The sequence below is a fragment of the Tachypleus tridentatus genome, chromosome 9 (assembly GCF_004210375.1).
Source record: "Tachypleus tridentatus isolate NWPU-2018 chromosome 9, ASM421037v1, whole genome shotgun sequence".
Taxonomy (NCBI): domain Eukaryota; kingdom Metazoa; phylum Arthropoda; class Merostomata; order Xiphosura; family Limulidae; genus Tachypleus; species Tachypleus tridentatus.
In genome coordinates, this window is record NC_134833.1 from 135,383,348 (window position 1) to 135,401,148 (window position 17,801).

Below are 17,801 nucleotides of genomic sequence, written 5' to 3' on the forward strand. Positions count from 1 at the left end.
GTTTTCTCTTTACAATAATTATAAAAACAAGGTGGAGGATAAAACTGGTCTTTCAAAAGATTTTGAAAAAACTTCACTATACAAGAAAAACATGGCTAAAATATAAAAGTTTTTTTATATCACTGCTTTTAACGAAAAATACGAGTAAATTTTTCTTTAATCTGATCACTTTGTTAATAGTAGAGAAAACTTTAAATGCCATTTATTTTGAAGAAATGGTTGTTTTTAAAGCAGTTCAGACATATTTCTTAAGAATAAATCTGCTGTCACAAGTCCTTTACAAAAACCTTTGAGATACTGGCATTAATGATTCTGAGCATGGTTGCAGAAAAGAATCTTCTTGTTTTACTAATTTGATGTAAGTTTTAACCAAGTCTTTAAACTTTTCAATAAAGACATCCCTTTGATGTTGTTTAATTTAACTTCTGGAAAGCCACTGTAATGTGCATTACAAGAGGCTGATTGGTAATTTAAAGCTTAAAGAACTGGCAAAAAAAATCCAGGAAATGGACTGGAAAATGGCTTATTGATAGAAAGCAAAGAAAACAACAAAAAATACAGGTTTCTTACTGACATAAAGTATCTAGTGAAGTTTTTCAGGGGTCTTCTCTATAACCTCTGTTGTTGTTTTTATTTTAATGAGTTGAATGGCTATTCAGATAACAGAATTTCTAATTTTGCTAATGATATTAAAATGCAGGTAAGGTCTGATTCCATTTAGAGAGCTTCTGTTATTCAATACTATTTTCTAGTTCTATTTATAAGAATAATAAGTTGATGAATAAGATTTCTTGGTCTTATAAAAGTTTCTAGAGTGTTGATCTGAATGTTGGAATGATAAGGTTGGGAATAAAAGTTTCAATATTTAATTAAATGTTTTAAGCTTTGGAAGCCCTATGCAGAATTGTTCTTAGGGAAAACCTTTTGAGAGTTAGAACTATAAACTTATGTAACAGTTTGTACAATGATGTGAGCTGTGCTGTTGATTTTGAATTCTTGTCACATTATGTTAAATAGGTAGAGAGATGCAAATAGCTGCATTAAAATTGATTTGAAAATTAAATAAAGGTGGAGTTATTTTATAATTATTGTTTTCATTCATTCACTTTTTGTAAGACACACAATTTCAACAGGCTAAATGGACTTCTCTCAGTTTTCATTTCATTAAATAATCTTAAATATTAATTTTTTATTAGTTACACCTACCTCCAACCACTTTTTTTATCAGTGCTGAAAGCACCAGCTACAATACTAGCAATAAGCTGACCACCAGTTACAAAACAAGTATTCAGGGTTACCAAAGTTCCTCGTCTTCCAGAAGGTGCAACTTCACCAATGTACATAGGTACAATCATTGAAGACAAACCTGCAAAGAAAAAGTTATGTTTGTTTAAATATTTTAACTGTAAGTATTATCATCCACTGAAAACGTAGTGGCCAATTTTATAATAATTAAGAGTGAGAATGCCCACATGATAAAGTTATCTTACAGAAGAATAATATTAATTATAAAAAGATAATTATGTGTATAATTACTGATAAGCTCTGTGCACCATGCAAAAATAAAAATTAGTCTCTTACATTAAGTTTCAGTGAGGTAAATACTCAATATACTTTTGTTTTTTTTTGTTTGCAGATATAACAACAAATAAATCTGACATGAAATAATGGTGATATTGAAGGATACTGAAAATAAAATCTTTCAATGAATTTCACTAAATCATGTGAAAAACTGACACGTAACTGTTTTATATCTTAAACTTCAAAGTGATTTCTTCTTTCTCTGTACCTTCAACATTAGAGTACATTTTATGCTAATGCTCTGTAACTAGTAAGTGGCAAAAATTTGTAATAACATATTAAAGACTGAATTCTGAGCTACTTTGTTTTACTGGTTTGAAAACTAAAATGCTAAAAGGAAGTATTACTTTTAATTTAGAAGGATGTGTTAAAACTTACCTATACCAATTCCAACAGTTAAACGTCCAACTAAAAGCATTTCTCTAGTAACTGAAAACCCCATTACAATGGCTCCAGCAGTAAAAACAACACTTGCTATCAATATTACTGGTTTTCTCCCCAATTTCTCTGACAGTATGCCTGCAACCAAAGAAAATGCCCAAGCTCCTCCAATTGTTACACTAACAATAAGTTCCTGCCACACATGGTTCAAGCTAAAATAATCCCTCAAAAGTATCATAGCTCCAGAAACAACTCCTGTATCATACCCAAACAAAAGACCTCCTATTGCTGAAAGTAGTGTTAACAAGTACATATATATGGGAAGGTTATGATGATTTCCGTTGTCTTTTGCAACTAAATTCTTACTTTCTTCATTGATTATGTGTGCTGACATTTTAATTGGAGTATATAATAGTTTAATAGACAACGATATACATGGGCAAATCTAAATTCGATATAATATTCTGATTAACCAAAAACAAAAGCCGAATGAAAATACGCAGTTTTTAATCTCGATACCTATCACAGGCGGCGTTACAGTTATCTCAAACATTGTATTGAAGAATCAAACACTTATAGCGATCTTCAGGTGGAGGGAATTTACAGTTCCATACGAGTTAACTTCAATGGGTTTCTTTTCTTTATGTGTAAGATAAGAAGCATGTATATAAACGTAAATAAAAGAACAAAAATTTTATTATGACAAATAAATACAAATCATATTGTATGTCAGGCCTATACGCATGCATACTGTTTGAAACTGGAATTCTAATTTGTTAGATAAAAAAGCCAATAAACAACCAACATGTTGATGCCAGAGATCCAGGACATATACCCCCTTAAAAAAAGTAAAAAACAAATGTTAAGTGTTTAAATTTGTGTGTTTTCTTCCTATAGCAAAACCATATCGAGCTATCTGCTGGTTTAAATCTGGAAGTAACTGTGCATTAAATATAGTTTAATATGGCTCAAATTAGCATAAGTTTTTTTATGTTTTGTTATAGCAAAGTAATGTACTATCTACATAAAGTTATTGTGAAATTATGTTCAGTAAGAAACGCAAACTAACGTGGCAGGGGTTTAGTTTAGAGAGAGAGAAATCAGAAGAATTCTCTCTCCAACTGGGGTGTTCAGGAACGTTGTGGTTCCTCTTCGTCCCCTTACGTGAGAAATTGTTAAAATATCCGTGGGGTTTTTTCTTTTACTTCTTTTTAATATTTTTAAAGTGGAGTGGGGTATTTATGAGCGAGAGGAAAGACAGGAGAACTGGACGAGAGCAGCATAAGTGAAGTGAGCCAGACCTTGGCCCGAGAATGGAGTACACTGGCGGCTGGCCAGTATACTTTACTATTTACTATGGCTGGATAACCAATAACTGAGTAAATGGCCCTTTTCAGAATGTGGCTGGGACCTACAGATCCGATGCCAGAGATTTTGCTGTGGGGGGGAAACGGAATTCAGTAAGAAATGTCGAAGATCTGGCTTATATATCGTTGTTGTTGTTGTTGTTGAATTAAGCACAAATCTACACAATGAAATATATGTGCTCTGCCCACCACGGGTATCGAAACCCGGTTTTTAGCGTTGTAAGTCCGTAGACATACCGCTGAGCCACTGGGGAGCTTTATATAATGTATAATCTCACGAACTAGGCTATTACTTACATAGTGGGTAATTTTCAAATGAATATAAGATTAGCACAATTCTCAACTCCTTCTTTGTACGAAAATAAAACATGCAAGAAATGCTTAAATCTCAAATCCAACAATCGCTTTATAGTTCTATTTACATGATATAACGAAGCTTATTTGTGCTCAAAACTATATGTAGCTGTTAGATGTTCGTAACTGTTTCACCAAGTTTAATGAAAGCGAACGTTATGATATGGATAGTTTATAGTGCGGGTGTTTTATTCACTTATTTCTAGGCCCCTCAGTGACACAGCGGCATATCTGCGGACTTACAATGTTAAAAATCGGATTTTGACACCCGTGGTGGGCAGATCACAGATAGCCGTTTGCGCAGCTTTGTGCTTAATTCAAAAACAATAACAGTTATTTCTCAAAGCGAGAGTTTATGGTAAATTTGTTTATGTAATTGTTTGCTAATAATACGTTGTGTAACGTGTACATTCAATTGTTATAATTGCGCCAAATTACTAGAACATTGTGAAATTGTATCGTTTTTTAAAATTGTGTATTACTGCATTAGAATATCTGCGTGTAATGTTTTAAGACTTCTGTCGGGATTTAAATACACGTCGATGGATTATTCTTTACATCTAAATTGCATAATTGTTAATGATAAAGAACGACTAGTAGCAATTGTTAAAGTGAAATTATCACAAACTCTATTATAATAACATAACACAAAATATCATCTTTTCTTTTTTATTCTAAAGTAATTGAATCAGCCTCTATGGACTTTGATGAAAAATAGATAATTATTTAAAGCTCTGGATATAACTGTGATAACAGACAGAAATTAGCTAAATTTTATGAAAATTTCCTAATTAAACAACGTTTCGCGTTACACGATATCAGTTTGAGCAATTAGATAAGATAATGATGCTTAAAACAGCTGTACAAAGTACATGAGGTTGATGACAAGATTCTATTAATCTAGATTCCATGGTAATATGAAACAATCCTCCCCAAATTTAGTCTGGATCTGCGTCATTTTCAAACATTTTTTATAATGGAAGAAATGGGGCATTTTCACAGTTTTTTGGTTAATAACTCTGTAGAATGAAATCGGATGTGTACCAAATTTTATAGACACATTAGGGTTGAAACTCCTCATCACACTAAAAACGTGGTCTGGATCATTGATCATTCTGGATCTGAGAAGGGGTTTTTGAGTTTCTGAAGGAGAAATCTTGCGTTGTCAATATAAATACAAGAAATTTCGAAAACTGGGCGGCGGGACGAGGTATGGAATCACTCTAATTGCTTTTGTTTTTACTTTTAACGATAATAACATTTTAAATCAGAACTTTAACAATGATTCAGAGCTTCCACATTCTAAAAGGGGCATTCTAATACAGTAGTTACCAAAACTGGTAGAATTAAGGCGTTTTGTAATGGCAAGCAGATAATTTAAATACACACAGTAAAATAAAACTCATTACATGAAAATATAGAAAGGATGCTTTATATCAGTCACGTTAGTAAAAAAAGATTGATTGATTGATTTAGTTTTTTATGGCACAAAGCAGCTAGGCTATCTGAGTCAAACGTCCGGTAAAAAGGTAAAAATAAAGTAAATGTAGTAAAATACATAAAAGGAAATGAAGGTAAAACAAAACATCATTGAAAAACAGAAAAAGTATAAAATCAATGTTGACACCTAGTCTACAATGTTAAGAGAGAAAGCAGAATAAAAGAAGTTGTAAAGTACTTACTCTTGCAAAATGGTAATGATCATAACCCGCCAGGAAGACTAACAGGTAAGTTCAAGAACCACAGTCAATCACCTGAAGTTGGCCTTTCCAGTCCTGGTTCCGGGTTATGTGTCATAGCAGCCATTATCAAAATGTAAAATAATAGAAGTTTTAAAAGATACATAGCAAAATTGTAACAATGAGTAGCCAAATGTCCAGTAAAAAGGTAAAAGTAAAGTAAATGGAGTAAAATTTGTAAAAGTAAATGAAGGTAAAAACAAAACAGCAATTAAAACAGAAAATGGCGTAAAACCAATGTTGACATCCAGGCTACAAAGTTTTAAAGGACTTCCTGTAGCAGAATGGTAATGATCATAACCCACCAGGAAGACTAACAGGTAAGTATAAGAACCACCGTCAGTCACCTGAAGTTAGTCTTTCCAGTCCTGGTTCTGGGTCATGTGTCATTATGGCCAGTACTAAAAGTAAAGTAATAAAAGTGTTAAATGACATGCAGCAAAAGTGTAATAACAACTCGCCAGGACGACTAACGAGTAGTTCAAACGGATAGTTCAATCAGCAGCGTTAGTCACCTGAAGTTGGCCTTTCCAGTCCTGGTGTCGAGTTATTTAATGTTCTTGCCATTTTTCAATGTTAAATTGAGCTATAGAGAATGAAACTGTGAAAAAGGAACCACAATTAAAAAGGTGTAATGAATAAATATGCAACACTTAAATGAGATTAAAAAGATTAATGGCCATTAAAAAACTAAAAACTTTATCAAGGTGGACAGTGTCACCATCACCAATAACACTGTCCAATGTTACAGACTGACCCTGGGAAAAAATATGTTGTCGTTACAATTCGCAACGACGGTAAGAAAGTAAAATGTGGCTGATAGTGATTTGAGTGTTACACAAACTACACATTGGTGCATCAGTTCCAGATAAAAGAAAACGATGAGTTAAAAAACTGTGACCAATGCGTAGTCTAGTTAGAACAACTTCCTCCTTCCGAACTTTACGGAAGCTAGATGGCCAAAGCCCAATACAGGGTTTTATTTGAAAAATCTTGTCGCGTTGCTCACTCCATGTGGACTGCCAGCTGGCATGAAGCCGAGTCTTGAATACAAGACCATAGTCCATGTACGGAATAGGCACAGTTGTAATAGTGCCGGAGCAGACAGATTTAGCTGCCGTGTCTGCAAGCTCGTTCCTGCGAATACCAACATGGCCTGGTATCCAGAAAAACTGGATAGAAGTAGCAGTTAATGAGAAATGGGCCAGTCGGTTTTGAATATCAGCGAGAACAGAGTGTGAGCCAACGTGTAGCGATTCCAAGGCCAGTATAGAACTAAGCGAGTCAGTATAAATAGTGCAGTTGGAGTACTGCTCAGCTGCAATATGATCCAGGGCAAGAGATATGGCATACAGTTCAGCAGTAAACACAGAAGCTGTAGAGGGGATTCTACGCGCAACTACCGAACCGCAGCAAACCATAGCAGAGCCCACTGAATTACCTCATTTGAAACCATCTGTATAAATGGGAACGAAATAATTGTTTGAAAGATGTTCATTAAATAAAAGACGGTACTTCCAATCTGGAGTATCTGCCTTTTTCAGATGACTGAAAGAAAGGTCACATTTGGGGGCTGTAATAAGCCACAATGGGATGAGCTGACCTGTGGAATCTGCTATGTTATCCAAGGACAGACCCAATTCATCCAATTGCGCCCGGATGCGAAGGCCAAACGGACCAGGTTTGAGAAATGTTTCTTTTAAGGAAAGACAAACAGGATGGTAGGAAGCAATCAGCGTTTTGATATGACACAGATTAGAACGTAAACCTCGACAGTTCCATTGTATCAAGGTGGCCATTTTTTAAGAACGAATAGGTGAAGTGGCTGGAAAACCCTTCGGTTTACGACCACGTCTTTTTTCTTTACTGTCTTTAGTCGGAGGAGGTCTATCAACCTCCATGGATCCTGCTCTGGGTCGAGTGGGCAGGTTTTTGTTATTGGAAGGGGAATCCAGTGACTGAGGACGCGAACGAATAATTGTTTTGTCTCTTGTGGTGGGAGAAAAAGATGTATCAGAAGAAATGCCTATATTTTAAACTGAAGGACGTGGACCTTGAGGTTTGTTGGAAGGTATGGGAGGAACAGAGATGGGTGTGGAAGTCGATTCATCAACCTTTTTAACCACGGAGGTCAAAAGGCTTTTCATTTGTTTTGAAAACGATTCTCTTGAAGGCACAGAGAGATCTGTCTGCACTCCCACTATAGTTGTGGAATGAAGTGCAGCAGCATATGTCCGAGATGGAGTTGTGGACAGCAATTTCCGAGCCTCAAGATAACTAATGTTATGTGTCGTTTTCAAACGCTGCACCTCTTTTTCCTCCAACCATTTTGGGCAAGAATGAAAGTAAGAGGGGTGAGAACCATTGCAGTTTACGCAATGTGGGTTCATGTCACAGTCATAGGCATCGTGGTCCTTGCCTCCACAACGAGCACATGTCAGGGAACCACGACAAGATGTCTTTGAGTGGCCGAATCTCTGACATTGGAAACATCGAAGAGGGTTTGGTATGTATGGCCGAACCCTGCAAATGAGATAACCTGCCTTGATGGTGGCAGGTGCACGTGGTGAAGTAAATGTTAAAACGAGGGTATTTGTTGGCAGTGTAACTCCATCTTTGCGAGTGGAGATGCGCCTCACTGCAGAAACTCCTTGAGTGGAGAGACCAGCGAGAATCTCTGACTCGGGGACGTTCTTCAAATCCCTCTCAACAATAACTCCTCATGAAGAATTCAAAGTAGCATGAGGTGTAACCTCAATAGGTATATCCCCAATTGCCTTTGAATTCAAGAGGAGTTCACTGTGTTGGGATGTGGATGTTTCAACCAATATATCTCCAGATCGAAGCTTCTTTACTGACTTTGGAGAGCCAGCAAGTACCTCTAGTTCCTTCTGAATAAAAAAGGGGGACAATTGCCCTAAAGGTTTTTCCGAAAGAGAATGTAATAAAAGAAAATGGGGTACGTGTGTCACAGATGTAGAAGATTGCTGTTCAGAGTCTTCAAGACGTGGTCGCTTACCCATTGACTGTTTTCTCACGATTGTATTTAAAGTTTTTGAAGGAGGATCCATAGGAAAAAAAGAAAAATTTCGGTACCCAGTGACCCCACCCATCATGGAGCCCTACGAGGGGACGCACTACAAAGTCATTCAAGGACAATGCAGCAACGCCAGGGTTTCGTGAGCACTATACCCAAACACCAGCATCAGGCACAATGTCCACAACACCCGTTGAGAACTTCCAACACTAGTACTTGGTTGACTCTAGCCCAAGTGGACCAGCCGATTGACCCAAGGGGGGGCCACCCAAAGGCCGCCCGTCTACAGGAATTGGAGGCCAAAGTGGTATGTTAGGGCTGGACCCCTCAACCACCAGGATCTTCTCCTCCCCTTCACGGGTCGCCACGCACGGCAAACACGTGGGTGGATGTTTAGATCCCAGAGAAGGTAACCAGACAGAACAGAACCTTCCCTGGGAGGTCCCCTCACCACGTACAGGAATCCACACCGAGGGGTAGTAAAAAAGAAAAAATAACTACACACGAAAGACTAAATCGTTTAACATAAATAAAGTTTGTGGTGGTTAACAAAGTTTGTTTGTTTGTTTTTTAAATTTCGCACAAAGCTACTCGAGGGCTATCTGTACTAGCCGTCCCTAATTTAGCAGTGTAAGACTAGAGGGAAGGCAACTAGTCATCACCAACCACCGCCAACTCTTGGGCTACCTTTTTGCCAACGCAAAGTGGGATTGACCGTCACATATATAACGCCCCCACGGCTGGGAGGGCGAGCATGTTTAGGGCGACTCGGGCGCGAACCCGCTACCCTCAGATTACGAAGCGCACGCCTTAACGCGCTAGGCCATGCCAGGCCAGTTAACAAAGCAAACAACGCAATAAAGCTTTACTTGAAAAACATATAAAATAAACATTTAGTAAAAAAAAAAAAAAAAGAGCTTACCGTGGAGACACTCGTGTTGCATTTAACTTACAATTTGTATACCAAATTAAAAGGAATAAATACATACTTACAAAATATTTGAAATATTGTTCTTTTACACATGCAACGAAAGCATTTCATTGCTTATGAAGATACTAAATTAAAATTACAAATTAAAAAATTAAAATTAAATTAAAAAATACAAAATTCGCATTTACTCCAGAAAGTGTTTGGTGCATCGTTATGTTCACTTTAACCCTGTCAGTTGTGCTTCCAAGTTTGACGACTACAGACTATTGAGGTCTTTTCATACCCTCGACAGGTTCCATTCGACTTTGACTAATCTTTTCACAGCCACTGGATCTCTTCCTCGTATCTCGACAGAGGAAAGGCCGTTCCACTCAGTCAATTTTCTTCATGGCTGTAATTTGTAAATTGTTATATTTGTATTTAATACTGAAATTTCTGAAAACTGTAATTCAATAGATAAAAGTAGGGAAGTTATTAAACAGTTTTAAATGTTTGTGTTGTTTTTTTTACTTTTGCGCAAAGCTACACGAGGACTATCATCGCTAACCGTCCCTAATGTAAGTGTAAGACTAGAGGGAAAGCAGCTAGTTATCACAGCCAACTGCCAACTCTTGGGCTATTTTTTCCAACGAATATTATAACACCTCCTGGAAGGGCGAGCATATTTAGTGTGACGGGGATTCGCACCCGCGACCCTTGGATTACGAGTCGAGTGCCTTATCCATCTGGCCATGCTGAGCACAGCATTAATTGATTTGGTATAGTCTTTTCTCCTGTCCCTATAGTTGGCTAAAGGCAGACTGTAGTAACATGATTACATAATTTAACTGAGAACATAATTTTGTACCCTCTACATCAAAGAGAGACAAATGCAAATTGACAGGTGCTATTTACAGCATATACTTGATTTTAAAGCTGTGATGAAACTGGTTAAAATAACTCAGGGGTGAACATAAATTACAGCTGCTCAAAATTTTAGGACAAACTCCTGACCAACAAGAAGATGATAAAAAAAAATCGTTCGTCAGAGAGGCATTTGAAGCACCATTAATATAAGTAAAAGTATTCTTATCACTAGACATTTATGAGCATAATTAACTGTTCATAATAATCCCTAAAATGATGGAAGCCTTAAGGCTTGAAAATCTGAGTGAGTCCTGGTTTTATAATTTGAAAATCTGATCATCTTATACAAGCAGCTAAGAACTACACTTTCAAGTGTGGTACATAATGACAGCACAGATTTGCTACTTCCAAAGATAATGCATACATTTTTATTTCATTTCAGTTTGGACATATGGTATCACTCAAGTAAACAACCTTTCCTTACTGAAGCTGCACACAACACTAGGATTTATTAACTGGTCATTACGCATGTTCTTTTGCAGGACAGACACTTCATTCATGATACCTTCAAATACAGGTTTGTCTTTTCTGTAAGAGAATCAGATGGTACCAGGTTAAGAGTGTGACGTGCACATCATGAGTAACATTCTTTTGCTTATATACTGTACATTAGTATTTAAAACCACATTCTACCCTGTTAGGCAGATTCTTAAAACATCCAAAATTTTGATAAAGTATATTTAACATTTGTAAAGATTTAGCTTTTAATTAGATCTAACTTGTAGTTTACATTTTAGCTTACAGATTTTAACATTGAGAGCTATTTTTTATTTGAACATCTTTTCTTTTTATCTTACATGGGTTCATACGAAATGTGTTGAAACTTTTATGTTATGAACTTAGAAGTTGGAAAGTAAGAGAACTATATTCTGCAGCTAGTATTGAACAGAACTCCTGTTCAGTGGTTCCAATGTATTGTTCTGTGAGAAATCCATGTACTGAAAAATACCATGGAGCAACAGGGTGAAATTTTGATAGAGTGAACACAGATGTTATTATTACAGGTATTTATGTTTTTTTAACGTTGGTGTGAAGCTGGATTTTCCAACACTCTATTAAGTAAACAAAGCATCTGATTTTGTTGGGATGGTATTTTCCACAAGTTGAAGGGTGTATAAGCTAAAGGAGGTTGAATATGGATCAAGGGTAAGAGAGCCTACAGCAAGATTGTTTTGGTCAACAGATAGTCCTTTCTTAGATCCCAAACTTCTGCTGATGCTGTGAAGGTGATTAATAACCATCACCCTGCAACCATGAGCAAGCCCAAGATGACTAAAATGCTGTCTGAAACACACAGAAAGGACAATAAGGTTTCCCCTGAAACTTAGCATAGTTGGAGCCTATATGATTAAGTATTATGAGGGCATTTAAGACCAGAGGAACAGTCCCTACAGGTTACTTAGGTATTCACCAACCAGAGAGACAATGTCCTATCCATGATCAAGACTACCTCCAAACCAAAAGAAGTGGGAAAGGCTTTTGTTCAATTTTTTGTAAAGTTAATCAAAGACTATCAGCATTGTTTTTTGTCTTGAGGTTGCTTATGACCATTGGAGCACCTTATCAGCTGATGCATTATTGGTAATTCTTAGGCAGACTTGCCTGCCTTGTGGCTCTCATCTTCAGGTTGCAATGAAACACGACAGAGTAGCCAGTTATTCAATACTATTTACTATCATTGTCTGGTGTATGGTCTGTATTCTTGTGCATAATAACTGCACCTTGCACTGAAGTGATAAGACAATAATTCCTTTTTTTAAGGAATATTTTCAATCTGCATGACTGAAAAACATTTACTCACAACCAAACAGAAAACTGTGTACACTATCATTGTTTGGGAATTACATTTCACAAGGAAAATATGTTTTCTAATTATAGTAGTAACAGCTAAATCATCACTTTTAATAGTTATAAGTCTTAAATGCAAAAACATTATGCTGCAAAGAAACATTTGTTTTATGGATTGTTTAGCATTCCATATATTTGTGGCATATGAGAATTTGAAAGTTGTAAGTAAACCTTTTCTATAAAAATCACTACCTGCCAAATATTTCAGTTTCAAAACTAAAATATTCTCCATATTTTTAAACAATGCTTCACAGGCCAACAGTCAAAATTAACCTTATACTTCGAGATCTTATATCCTGATCAAGTGCTTTAATTTACTCAAGTGTTGCTTACTAATTTATTTTTAATGAATAGTCTTCTTGTGTAATTTTTAACATGCATTTGTAACACTAAATGCATATAATGCCACATACACATAACTCAACAATACATCACAAATGTTAGCAGTTTCAGACAGATCACCTCTGATATAGTACTTCATTACTTTAATAACCAATATGTGCTGCTAGTGTGAACTACTTATCAATGATTATGTAATTATGGTGTATTAGTATGCTGCCATTTTTGACCTGTAAACCCTAACTTAATTTGCATTATGAAACAAGTAGTCTCACAAAATTCAACTGAACCAATATTTTCATTCTCAAATTCTCCTAGCCAAGAATAACATTTGTACTCTCACTAAACTTAATTTAAGGCATTATGAAATAAGTAATTTGGCAGAACTTAAGTGAACCAACATTTGTTTGCTATGATTTTCCTAGGTTGGATTAACATTCACACCATTACCATCTTATACCAGTTTAAGCCAAATTCAGTGGTATACATTAACGAATACTTATTTCCTTAGCCAATACTTGTAGTTAACTAGCAAACTTACTGCATTGCCACACACAAACCCATTCACTCATAACAGTTAGTACCACAGAAAAATAAATAAAGCAAACCCATTAAAACAAGTTCTATTCTATTCAGATTCACTACATTGTTACCATTTATATTGTGCACTGACTGAAAGCACAAGTTACACTAGCTATTCATGGAGCTGTTGTACACATTTGAAAGAAATTATTCCAGCAAGCTGTCTATAGATTGTTCTGAAGAACTTTCATCACTCAGCCAAATAATTAACATTCCTGATGAAGCATCAGATGACCACTTCGTCAGAGAAAGACGACCAACATATCCAGTGTCTGTAGTTCTAACTTGTTAGAGGGTAGAAAGAAAAAGTATGAGAAAGTTAATCTTAATTCTGACATAACTGAAGTGATGACTGGATATAAAGTTTGACTGTTGGATAAAACAATGTTTTCGTGTATAACACAAGGTGAATCAGTTGAGCATGTACACAAATGTATAATATCACCACAATTTTACATCTGATAACTAGAAACATATCCAATGAATTCAAGTCTAATCTGAACTGAACAGAGAGAATCATCTACTATAAATGTAGTCAGATAGAATCAAAACTTCCAGAGTGCAACTGTCATCCACATAACCTGGTCACTTTTAGAAGTAGAGAAGTCGGAATTTTCAGACGTTTTCTTAACATTTACAGACTGGTGCTAGTAAAAACATTCTCCAACATGCAATGGAGAGTCCAGTAATGTGAAACAATGACTTCAACAACATATACTAGCATAAGATAAACATTCTCCAAATCCTGTACGTTAACACAGGCACCAATGCTTGTTGTGCACATTTATAAGCTAAATGAGAAATAAGCATAAGGCACATTTAACAAAAGAGTGTAATGCACATGTCTAGTAATTCCTATGTATACTTTCTTACTTATTGAGATGAAAATCTTTTTCATAAGGGTGATGCAGAAACATCCTAGTGGACATAACATTGTTTTCATAGTGCTAACATAAACCATAAGGAGTCAAGTTAGAATCTTGTAATGCTTTTACTAATCTTTTGAATTAAAAAAAATTACAATTCTCTTAAAATTATGTTTTACTTTTTAAAGAAAGTTAAGCATTTTTTAAATTCCTAGAGGAAATATTGTTTCCTCCATATAGCGTGGCAGTTGAAAATGTATAATTTTACCCTTTTTGTAACTAGAAGTGAATATATCTTTATTACGCTATATTCTGAAATGTTTTTCATAATGTTTTATTGTGATGTAGTGTATCCAATGGATAATTCTTCTGACCAAAATTGCAGCACTCATAAATATGTCTTAAACTTTCCAAATATATATTACATAAGAGCCTGACATTAGTGAAGCAGGATATTACCTTCATTTAGTATATATATCAAAATATTTCTCAAACTTACTTGTGTTTTTCTTCATTCTTTTATAGGTAATTTGCAGAGGAGGGTTAAGACAAATGTTTCTATGACTCTGAAGTCCAGGTGTAGCAGTAGAAAGCTATTATAATTTACTTTTCTACAACTAGGAAGAGAATATATATTTATTCAATAATTACATTACATTTAGTTAACACTCTTGTAAACAGAATGGGTACTTAAAAGGAACTAGCTAGTTATTAGTTTGAATGTGCAAAATAATGTTCAAGTATAAAGTAGCCTACTTGAGGTGTAGAAAAGAAGAAATCATGTGGCTCACTTATCCCTCAAACTTTAGGTTTGGAATTTCGTTGTGATGAAAAACTGACTGTGATCTGTAGTCTGTTTGTGACAATTTTGAGTTTAAAAATAAGAGCATTATTCTCACTTTATATTATCGTGGTTAAGTTTACTCAAAACTGCAAAATGTAATTTGGTCCTCTATTTTACAAGAAGGAATCAATATGACAAAAACAGTTAAGAGAACAGCTACTAAAATCAAAATCTCGTTGATGAAAATTTGAACTATGATTAAAGGCTACTACAATAGGGTATAGGAAAACTATATACAACTTGATTCCAAACTATTCAAAGCTGAGTTAAACTGAACAGTGAAATTAAAGAGTTAAAAATAATAGTGAAAGTGGGAAAAAGATGGTTACTCTCTAGGTAATTAAAAAAAAATTTAGTGAATGTATTGTAATTGTGACTAAATAAGCACTCGTGGTAACATATTTGCATTTTAGTATAATTACTTTTCTTTAAATTTTAAACATGCAGAAGATTTAAGCTGATGGTGAGGTAGGTATTGTTAATCAAAATTTGTGAAACTTTTGGAGTTCACAAATTTGTATTAAAAACACACATACTACACTTTGAAATAACTAACTTACTCTCTAGGTAATAAAAAAATATTTCAGTCAGTGTTTGGAAATTGTGGCACATCATGGCTAGTGGTATTAATTATTGGAGCACTATATATGCTTGTTGGCATAATTACTTTCAGTAAATTATAAACATATATTAGAAAGCACACATACTTCACTTTCAAAAAACTAATGTGAAAATGGTATTTTTCAATTCATACATCAATTTATAAGGCAACAGTGGGCAAAACCTTTTCCTCACTAATAAGTTCAATATCTTTAAAAGATGCACAGCATAAACTTGATACAATATTTTTAAGCATGAAAAACCACAAACATATATTTTCTTGAATTTGTGAATAAACACATTTGGGTACACTAAATGACAAAATTTCATAATGTATTAAGCTTCCCGTGAAATGTATGTGGCAAATCATGCGATATACTCTAAGGGTAGTCATTCCTAAGCAATTATCACCTTTTCTTTGGGTCTCTAAATTATACCAGTAAATCACTGGAAAATTTAATAAAATACCAAATAATGCTGTCAAGTTCCATAAATTATCACAATCAAGCTTTATTACTGAAGGTTCACGGTTAGATTCAGTTAGCTGTTGTAGCTCCAAATACCTTCTCAGTTCGTTTTCAACATTTCGTATGACATTCATCGTAAGACTTTGCCCAACTGAAACTAATTCAGGGTTTTCTAGGTGGAATGACACATTGATAAATGGAAAACTGGAATCATTTACTAAACGTCCTAAATGGCCAACTAACGCTTGTAAGTAAATCACAAACACTGATTCTTCCAACACTAAAACGTCCAACATATTGTATCTATATTTACACTTAGAAGTACTGAAACGGGCACTGAACGCCCTGACAAAATTTTGTATCTCAGTGATGTACAAAATCCAGCCCGCGACAAGTCGCCGAGTGGCCCGCGATGTCCAACGGGAAAGTCAAACATAGAGAGTTCGCGCCTGCGCGAAGATTAAGTGTTATAAAAGAATATGCATTAGATTAGATACTGGATGGTTCCATATTTGTGTCGAGCAATAAAGAAAATTTAACAAGCAAATCTCGTTAATGCATAGGCATTTAATCATTGGCGCAATGACGAAATATTTCCATAATTACGAAATCTCACGCGTTCCAATTGTTCTTCGAGATTTACTTTTGAACCCTATTTTGATATTATTTCATAACAAAAATGGCAGCTAATCGTAAAAGAAAAGTTGTCGACGAAAACCGGCAGTTTCCTGATGCTTGGACTGTGTAATACTGTTTTGTTCAACAACAGATGAACGTGATTTGTCAACTGTGTCATTCGACAGTAGCAGTGGCAAAGGTATCCAATATAAAGCGTCATTAAGAGTCGAAGCATAAAGATTTCCACAACGTTGTCGGTGATGAACGAACAGCTCGAATTGAATCTATGCGGCGGTCGCTGAATCACCAGCAGAACATTTGCTCAAAGCAGTCAGCAGATTTAGGTGCAGCATGTGAGGTCAGTTACGATATTTCGTTGATGATAGCAAAATCTGGCTGACCGTTTACTGATGGTGATTTTGTCAAGCAATGTATGATTACTGCATCGAAAAAATTGTGTCCGGAAGTAGTTCGCAAGCTACAGACGGTGGCTGTGAATCGTGTGACAGTTCAACAAAGAATTTCACACCTCTCAGCAGATGTGATAAGGCAGCTTACAAATAAAGCAGCCAACTTTGTCTACTTCTCTTTGGCAGCGGACGAGCCGACTGACATCAGTTCAACAGCACAGTTGTTTAGTTTTTGTTCGTGGTGTGTCGTCATCGTTTGATATCATATAGGAACTAATCGGCATGGGTTCCATGAAGGGTCAGACAACTGGGTCTGCTCTATTCGAGGAGACAGTACGACTGTGTAGTAGTGTTTCATTGGATATCACGAAACTGGTAAGTGTGACAACTGATGGAGCACCAGCCATAACCAGAGAAAGTAGCGGGCTGGTAGCACTGTTGTTGAGGCATCGAGGAAAGCAGAACAGACAGTTGGTGAAGTTGCAGTGTATTATTCGCCAATAGAACCTGTGCAGTAAAGAACTTGGTTATCAGGCACTGATGGCATTAGTGACAAAAACCATTAATTTCATCAAATCAGGAGGGCTCAATCACTGTCTTTTTCGAAGTCTTCTTGAAGAAATTGATTCAGACTATGGTGACCTTGTGTATCACTGTAAAGTACGCTGGCTGAGTCGAGGGAAGATGCTCAGATCAGAAGATTCTGGTAGTTGATTGATGAGGTGATAGAATTCCTCAGAAGCAAGAACAAAGACACAGAAGTGATTTTCATAACTGATCCAGCATAGCAAACTGATTTGACCTTTCTGATTGACATGATACAACACTTGAATGATTTGAAGTTGAAGTTGCAAGGCAAAAATCAGCTTGTCTGTGAGCTTGCAAATCACGTCTTAGCTTTCAGGATAAAGTTGCAGTTGTTTCGGCAGCA

At 35.7% G+C, this 17,801-nt stretch overlaps 2 protein-coding genes across 3 annotated transcripts in view; both read right to left on the reverse strand.

Annotated features, from left to right (window-relative positions):
• Positions 1-2,476, reverse strand: part of LOC143226440 (proton myo-inositol cotransporter-like) — a 42,955-nt gene extending 40,479 nt beyond the window's left edge. The window contains exons 1-2 of one of the 2 annotated variants that reach the window (XR_013014621.1): positions 1,960-2,476; positions 1,207-1,366 (exon numbers count right to left, since the gene is read on the reverse strand). Coding sequence is in view for 1 of the 2 variants with exons in the window: in XM_076457393.1 (XP_076313508.1) it covers positions 1,207-1,366; positions 1,960-2,356 (557 nt within the window). In the remaining variant the exon portion in view is untranslated. The remainder of the gene's footprint in view (positions 1-1,206; positions 1,367-1,959) is intronic. The other variant, XM_076457393.1, reaches the window with a different exon arrangement.
• Positions 1-17,801, reverse strand: part of LOC143226439 (proton myo-inositol cotransporter-like) — a 120,502-nt gene that overhangs the window by 40,479 nt on the left and 62,222 nt on the right. The gene's annotated exons all lie outside the window — the stretch shown is intronic.